Here is a 9064-nt window from a genome sequence, read left to right as displayed (position 1 = left end):
CAATGATAATTATATATAATAGTATATATACTTTACTTTACTTTTTATTGCTATAGTAATAAAAAAGTAAAGTAAAATAATAAAAATGAACATTTTTCGATAAATTTTGTGTATTCTTGTTAAAAAAAAAAAAACAATATAATATAATATTTCATCTAACAACACAAAATTTGAACTACTGAACGTAGATACAATTAAGTATGCGTTACTGCGTTGGTAACTAGTAAGACGGAGAAAACATAGTATAACAATTTACAATATATGTTATAATAATTATAATAACAATAGCAATATAACAACAAGGTACGACGTCCTCTTAAATGGTATTTATGTAAAAAGTAAAATCAATTAGAAACAACTACTTACAACTAACGTCGACGCGACTTTTATAAGTTTCGTAATATTCATCTATTTGTGGAAACACTAAAATAAAAACAAATTATGCTTGTAAAATTTAATTCGGCATTCAAAGAGTTAAATTCTATAATAAAAAATTATAATCATAAATTTAGTTTAATTTGTCTAGCTGATGTTTTTTATTTTTTTCTTTAGATAGTTTCAATACAAATTTCTAAATATAAAAAGAAGATTGCAGTTAAGTTTAATCGGTCACAACTTGGTATCTATGTCCAGCGCCGGATTGAGACTTTTCGGCCCACCGAGATTTTAAATTTCTATCGGCCCATTCGGCAAAAAATTTACCTTATTTCTTATTTTATTTACACTACAATAAAAAATCAAAATTCAAAGAAAATTAAACTAAATTAAACTACAGAAAAGTAAATTATTTAACTTTTCCCCTATCTTTATAGGTACTATTCGCATAATAAAGCTACCAAATAGATTAATAGGTGTATTAAAAAATGAAAAATATAAGTTTAGAGCTGGATGTTTGCAATTTTCACCTAGTTTATCTTACTCTCACGACCTTATCACAACCATTTTTAACCGATTTTTATAACGTTTCAATAAATAAATTAATTCAATAAATTTAATACCTAATCTAATAATTTACAAATTATACGTACATGACTTGAAAAGCACAAACAAATCTTCATTCACGAATTCAATACCTGAATTTAAAATAAATATAATAGGTATAGAAGGTATTTACATAATATTATAATAATCAGTCCTGTAAAGAATACTTTTAAAAAGTACTTGAGTAAATACTCAAATACATTGTTTTTAAAGTATTTAAGATACTACTCAAATACTTTAATTGTAAAGTATTTCAAATACTACTCAAATACTTTTGGTTTTTAAAGTGGGTTTCTAACTATCGTAATATAAACACATAGGTAGTAGGTAATCTAATAGTTAATAGTTATCTAATAGTTTTAAAGTGAATATTGTTATTCAATATTCAATAACTTTTTTTAGAAATTTGGTTTTCACAAACCTTTGGGCTTCGGCTAACACAGAAATACATAGAATATTAAATAAAAATATTATTCTATTATTGTAGTTGACAATAATATTTTTCCAACCAATTATTTCGAATAAAAATAAAATGTTCGAAATAAAAAACCAAAGTATTCAATACCAAAAAGTATTTAATACAAAAAATATATTTTAAATACCATTCAAAATACTTAATGCTGAAAGTATTTAAAAAGTTATTCAATACTTAAAAAAGTATTTGAATACTTTTACTCAAATACTTTTACTTAAATACTTTACAGGACTGATAATAATATAGACATATAGTATTCTAGAAAAGTGGGAAAGTTAGTATAGAAATGTATAGAAATGTAAAAGATATAATAATAAAAGATACAGGTTATCACTTATCAATTAGGTTAACTAATTAAATTTCTAAACAAATCCAATAAAATAATAAAAATAACAAGGTTTTTTTTTTTTGTTTCAACTTTATTTTGAAAATAATTTAACCTCTAACGATGTTGCCCTTTTGAGGAATTTATAATTTGGCACTCTGGGACAAGAGCTCCCCGTCGCCCCCTTAAATACGCCACTGAGCTCACTGCACAGTTGAACCACAATTGAACTATAATATAGTCTATAATGTGCCTCGTCATCGAGTAAGACACTGTAATGAATGTGTTAAATTTCTTTGAGTTCGATGATAAATCGATATCGATATCGATTAATAAATATATATTATATTATTTATTTATATTATACGAACATGGATTCTGAGCGGATATCATGTCAGCCTATATTACTAAGTATATTTTATTAAGTAGGTACTTAGGTATTTATACTGCTATTAGGTATATTAACTTATTTTACTATTTAGTAATACAGTATCTGTAATAGGCAGAATTCATCTAAATATTTTTAAAATTTCATTGCATATAGTATAATATTACAATATACGTACAAATTGTGTGGTGTAACTAAAATATGAATAACTGTAGATACTTTAAAATATCACCAAATGTTTATATGACCATTACATTCATATCTCATGATGATAACATTTTCAAAATATTTTTACTATTTTTGAACTATTTATAAGCATAAGAAATGTTAGATTATTTTTAAATTTTTCTTCAATTATTGTAAATAAATACATATTTACCTACTCGGTCAAAAGATTGAACATTTAATTCAAGGTTTCTCATAAGTTGTTAAAATAGAAATTCAAAAATATAAAAGATGCATTATTGGTATAATTTCTTTAAATAATTATTTAAAGTTAATAATTAATTTGTGGGTACCTACTTGAAACTTATGTTGTATATATAATGTATATTATTATATTTTACACACATTACACATAATAACATTAATTTCAAACGCAATCGTTTTGGTGAAAATTAATTCAACCCACTGTATAAGTATACGTATAATGAAACAAATTACTTCATATCATATAATATATAGGTATTTATTAATATAGACTGACAGACAGTCCTTGTTCAGAATCGTTTTTCTTATATTATAATGAATAATAATGATACATATACAATTATACATCATAAAGAACCACTCAATAGGTACCTATACTTACTGCGAAGCATAGCGGTTCCTACATGTCCACCTTTTTTTTGTGTTTACTTATTTCATAAAAGCATAAGTTATATTGAAATTAATAGGTGATTAGGTACATGGAATAATTATTGCAAGCACTCTCCAGTCTCTATTGAGTCCATTGTCCATTGGTTATATAATATCATTCGTTTTGTTATGTGTTGATATAATATTGTAATATTGTTTTTTTTAAAACTACGGACCTTTTATTGGCTTTATGATGAAGTAGTGATTATATTATTATTATTTAAATTATCAACCAAATATCGCCAATATTGTTGTATATAACTCATTATTTCCATATTAAAATATGTATTTAGGTAAATTGTTATTATATAATAAAACTTACAAATTTCAATTTCTAATCGCTTTTTGTATTTATTGTATGTTTCAGATATAAGTGGAAAAACTGAAAAAAAATAATAGGTAACGCAGTTATAGCTGTATCTTACTGATTGTATTTTGGAAATATTGTATTTTATTATTTTTTATCAAACATGTTGAAAATGTTCAATGTTAGTGTTCATTATCTGCCATCTGTTTTAAAAACTAAAAAAAAATTTCACTTCACCTATCCTCGTGCACAATTTTATTTTTAAAATTGAATATTTATTATGACCAAAAATGTTACCAAAAATAAACTTACCTTGTCGATAATATGAGAATTCTTCTTCGCTTAACTTATATGTTGCACCTAAAGAAATTTACGTTTCCGTTGTCACTTATTAGTTTTATTTATGAAAACACGGTCAACTAAAATTTAAATTACCTATTTCTAAAGAAGTTTAATTATTACTTTATTTTGTTTATGTTTAAAATTTTAAAAAGTATGTAAATACATACTACGCATTGGTATACTCAAATATATAAATAAATCAAATATATTTTGTGGGATACCTGTGGTACCTACATATAAAAAGTATGGTTCAGGTTTTTGACGATTTAAAGTTAACATTTTTCTATTACGTTGACGAATAGTCACGTCTATGTCAATTATAATAAAATAAGTCGAAAAACGATTATGACCTCTATAACAGTTATACAGAGTGATTTTTTTAGCATAATCACTCAAATTCAGATTTCTGGAATTTTGAAATACACTAGAAGATCATATTTTTGAATCATTGAGATTCTTTGTATTGAAGGATGATCCTATGACGATACAAACTTTAATTTTTCAAACTGGATCCCTTCGATCCCTGGGTTCAATATATTATAAAAATATTTGCAAATTAAATATTGTTTGGAAAATAATTAGTCAGGATTACTGCCTAGGGTAGGCTTCTCGACTTTAATAGGTGTACCTACGTATTCGACTTTTCAAAATTTAAAATAAAAACCAATCAGTTTCTTGAGCATATTTTTACATGCTTAATTGCACAATATATAAGCACGGATTTTGATAATTTTCAGTGATAAACCTATATTATAATAATAGTCTTATAGAAATAGACGGAAACTGGACTGGGAGGCGTGATCGTGCCAAATGGAATAAGAGAGATTGCATGAGTATTATCATAAGAGTAGGTAAGACAAATGGTACTTTTCCGAGAACAGCCAATATACCTATTATAAACAGCTTTTATAGCTCATAAACCTCGTAACAAGCTCCACTCACTTGCACCCGTTAACACACCTAATGTTCGTCTATTTCTATAAGTCTATGATTATAATTTATTTATCGCTAACCCTGCTTATAAGTTATAACAAAAATTTAATTTAAACTGTTTAAGAAATAAAAACATGTAAATTGTTTAAGGGGGTTCGCTACTGCAGTCAATTTTAGCTGAAAAGACCTAAGTATTGACAAAATTAAGGTTAGTTAACGTTGTCCGATTTTGATTAGGAAAACAATTTGAACTCATCAGAAATTATGTCTATAGATCATATGAACCACTTTGTAAAAACTAAATTTCATATTATTGTGAACTGTAATCGAAAAATTGAAAATATGAAATTTTTCGAATTAAAATTAATATTAAAAATGGAAAATGTTTCGTATGATCTACAGACATTCAAATATTTTTTCAGAATCAAAATTAGACAACGTTTACTAACTTTAATTTTGTCAAAACAATTGTATGTTTTTGTAAAATTCGTGTAGTGAAATTTATATGGTTATCGAGTTATTGACATGTACATGCGTGTACGAGAGAGAGTACCTAAATTTAATTTCACTCACATTAAAAATCATTTACAACAAACACATAGATCCCGGAGGCCTATGACAAGATTAGAAATTGCCTAAATGTTGTCCCTTTAATAATGACCGTAGCGAGGCCCCTTAATGATATATTGAACTACCTATAGTATAATGTAATCTATTCAGGTGAACAATTAACTTTTTGACAACGTACCAGCATTCCTTATCTTGTACTGTGCATACGATTCATATGGGAATGGAAATACTAAAAGAATAGTTATAATGGTTTATTTAGTTTACAATTTATAGTAAATGTAGGTATATGATTCCCCATACAACATTTCCGTTAAGAAATTGAGATAATAAGACCAAGGGTAGAAAAGGGTGACAAAACCACTTGATCTTATTGTCAATACGGTTTTATTGTCCTTTCTCGAATGTAACATCCAATGTTATTTCAAAAAAATGTTGGCCACAGAAAATATATCATTCCGAGATGTTAGGTAGAAAGAATTGCAGATCAATGAGGGGGGGGGGAAATGAAGGAATGAACGTATTTTCCCTTAGTTTAGCAAATTTTGTAGCCAATTTTTGTACTTTTTGTACTTTTGCCCCTCATGCCCCCCTCCCAAATTAAGCCTTGGATCCAACACTGAAAAGAAAGAAAATCACGCCATCTCAGCATTTTGTTTTTAAAATATTATAAGTAAATAGTGCCAAAACGTTAACTATTTCCCCCTCTGTATTAGCCATAATTTTCTGGCTACCTGAACTGTCAAGATAAACGTTTTCTTGATTTAATTAATTTTTAAATATCCCAGCAAGCTCTCAGCTTATCCTCTCCTTATTCTCACTTCATTATTTTGTAAACATTCAAACTATTCCACTAGGCTGGGTTAGAAATCTAAAAAAATGAACTGTTTTCATAATTGAATTGTTTATTATGTACCTATAGATTTATGTATATTGTAAAAAAAGAAGAATAATATACATTAGTAAAAACTTATGGTTTATACAAAATATATAATATTATGTAGATTAGGTACCCATTGATGAATTTAATTTATGTTAAAAATGATACAATTTAGATTACAAAAAAAAAAAATAAATTAAAAAAATCTCACTTTCAAAGAATGTATAGAACATTTTTTCATTCAATTTTAGACACTCTATAATCATAATAATCAGATTAATAAAATATCATACAAAATTTAATTTTATTGAATTTTATTGTTTATTATTTTATAATATTTGTATGAAGAACCAACCTAATGGCTTTCCTTTAAGGCGGACTTCATAATTGTCAAAACTTTCAAAAAACATTGGATACACTGCAAAACGAAAATTACTTTTAGTTAATTACCTAATTGTAATTGTAAGTATCCAATTTAATACCGAAAACATAACAATAGTAATATTGCATAAGATGGTCAAACGTAAAGTTGAAAATTAAAAATAATATGGTTATAAGACGTATCATAGGTAATTAATAATACAATTTTCATGGCTGCAAAGTGACATTATCCATTCATTATAAAAATGACCATACGCTCATACATAGTATCCATACATTATACTACGGTATAATATAGGTTCAAGGTTGAATTATTTTATTCATATCCCTTGTAAATATAATTCTTAGATAAAGAACATTTAAACTCAAATCAACTTACATTTTATTATTTTTTTAAAGTAACTCGTCCAACGTGAAGCATTATCAGGAAGTCCTAAAATAATTCAATATTCATTAATGTTTTTTTTAAATAATTAGAAGAAGTTTCATTATGTAAATATTATTCAGCTAGCCAGTTGATTATTAAGATATCAAGAAAAGCTAGGCTTAAATAATTGAATCCCAAACATGTAATGGAACATTTTAATATATTCTATGACCACTTTGTGTTATTATTATTAAAAGGTTTCAAGAAATATTAATATTGATTATAAGTTACAATAATATAATTTTGGATATAAATCTACCACAATCGCCAGTATCGCCAAAGTTATGTTAAACAATAATACATATATATATATATATATATACTTAAAGATTAAAAAAGGCAAATAATATGAATTATTGTCAAGAAACAAGAATCAAGAAAATACACGTATTATTTAAAACTAAAAAAAAACTATTGTTGAGGATTATGCCAATGTTACTTATTACTGAGTGCTTATTGACAGCCTTATATGTATATTTTACTGTGTACACATGACACATTTGTATATTAAATGGTATACAAGTATAAAACAATGACTTATGTTTAGTAATATTATAAGAATATAATATTTTAAAAATGTAAATACCTTAACTATTAACTTACCCAAAGAACTATTAATTGTTAAAAATGATATGAAATCTTGTCCCAATTTTGGATGGTAAACTGTTTCACAGAAAAAAAATTAATAAACAACCATCACCATTTAAGAAACACTACTTCAAGCATGATACAAAACAATTATTAAACTGTACCAATTCTCATATCATTGAATAAGTTTTTAGAAAAAATGCCATCATCCTTGAATAAACTTTTCATTTTGTATTTTGAATCTATATTTATAATATATAACGTATTTTTAGTAGGTATGTATAGGGAGTAGAAAATATATTAAATAATAATAATATTCTTAAAATACATATTATTATATTATAGTATATATGTATGTAATACGATATATACCAAAATATTTTATAAATAGCAAAAATAAATAAAAGCATATATGAACAAAACATAAATAGTATATTATAAAACTATTTTTTACCCGAAATTATTCTCCTTTCAATAAATTCTTCCCAACTTTCAAATAGTTTCGGAAAATCTTAAAAAAAAATTGTATTTTATGAATTCAAAAGAAGTACAAAGGAAATAAAAAACAATCTAAAAAATTGTATAAAAATGAAATACCCCTCACTCGTTGCTATTTTTCAAAAACAACAAAACGTACTTGCAAGGCCGCCCTCAAAATTTTTCTCGGGAGGGGGGAACAATAAACTTACCCTAGATTTAGTTTTTTATATCACATCGTAAAAAAATATCAGTTATCAGTCCTCCTTATCCCCCTCCAAGACTGCTATATGAAATTCAAAAAAATGCAATAAAATGTTATACAAATTAGGTATTATCTAGGCCGTGGCCTTGCTTACTTGACATTTAGCTTATATTATATATATGTTACGGGCAATGTGGAATACCGGGCAAAGTACACTTTGCCCGGTCAATGTGAGCCACGGTATTTTTCTAATAAATTAAATTCAATGACATTTTATAATAAACTTTGACTATTTTTGTTATCTATCGTACTGCCTATTTAAGAATCATAGTTTTCCCATATGTGATATATTCATATCGGAATGATAAAATTAATAGCTGTCTTGATAAAATCAGTCAACAATATAATATGAACAATAATTGATATTTCGACTAACCACTAACCAGTCGAGTTTTTGTACTTCACACGACAGTACGATACTATTAGTATATTATACTTCGTTACCTAGTATTTTTTACGCGTGTGTTGAAAATGGAATCCAAATTTAACGAACATTTGAAAAAAGTTATCGAAACGAAAAAATCCAACAGTACTTTTATTTGTAAATCTAAATATGATGAGATAATTAATTATTTAAAACAACTTAGAGCTAGAGAAGAAAATAAATTCAAAATTGATGAAGAAATACCACGTAATGACTGTACTAGGAGACGAAAAATTAATTATGCCAATAACTGCAGAAGGTAATTGTGTAAAATTATATGCTTATAATGAAGAGTTATTTAACATTTTACATGACACACATTTATCTATTGGGTACGGTGGTAGAAACCGCATGGAGTACGAAATAAATAAAAAATTTAAAAATATTACCAGAGAAACAATAACGTCATATTTAAATTTTTGCGAGTCATGTGAGAGAAAAGAAAG

At 25.9% G+C, this 9064-nt stretch overlaps 1 protein-coding gene across 2 annotated transcripts in view; it reads right to left on the bottom strand.

Moving 5' to 3' along the window:
- LOC100574565 overlaps positions 1-9064 on the bottom strand; it is a 76772-nt gene that overhangs the window by 7861 nt on the left and 59847 nt on the right. For both annotated transcript variants that reach the window (XM_029487626.1, XM_029487627.1), the window contains exons 33-43: positions 7907-7963; positions 7617-7694; positions 7468-7527; positions 6817-6870; positions 6412-6474; positions 6268-6312; positions 5358-5408; positions 3647-3694; positions 3350-3409; positions 1029-1073; positions 367-423 (exon numbers count right to left, since the gene is read on the bottom strand). In XM_029487626.1, the coding sequence (XP_029343486.1) occupies positions 367-423; positions 1029-1073; positions 3350-3409; positions 3647-3694; positions 5358-5408; positions 6268-6312; positions 6412-6474; positions 6817-6870; positions 7468-7527; positions 7617-7694; positions 7907-7963 (618 nt within the window). The remainder of the gene's footprint in view (positions 1-366; positions 424-1028; positions 1074-3349; positions 3410-3646; positions 3695-5357; positions 5409-6267; positions 6313-6411; positions 6475-6816; positions 6871-7467; positions 7528-7616; positions 7695-7906; positions 7964-9064) is intronic.

The sequence above is a fragment of the Acyrthosiphon pisum genome, chromosome A1 (genome assembly GCF_005508785.2).
Source record: "Acyrthosiphon pisum isolate AL4f chromosome A1, pea_aphid_22Mar2018_4r6ur, whole genome shotgun sequence".
NCBI classification, from domain to species: Eukaryota; Metazoa; Arthropoda; class Insecta; order Hemiptera; family Aphididae; genus Acyrthosiphon; species Acyrthosiphon pisum.
This window is presented reverse-complemented; position numbering and strand designations above follow the sequence as displayed.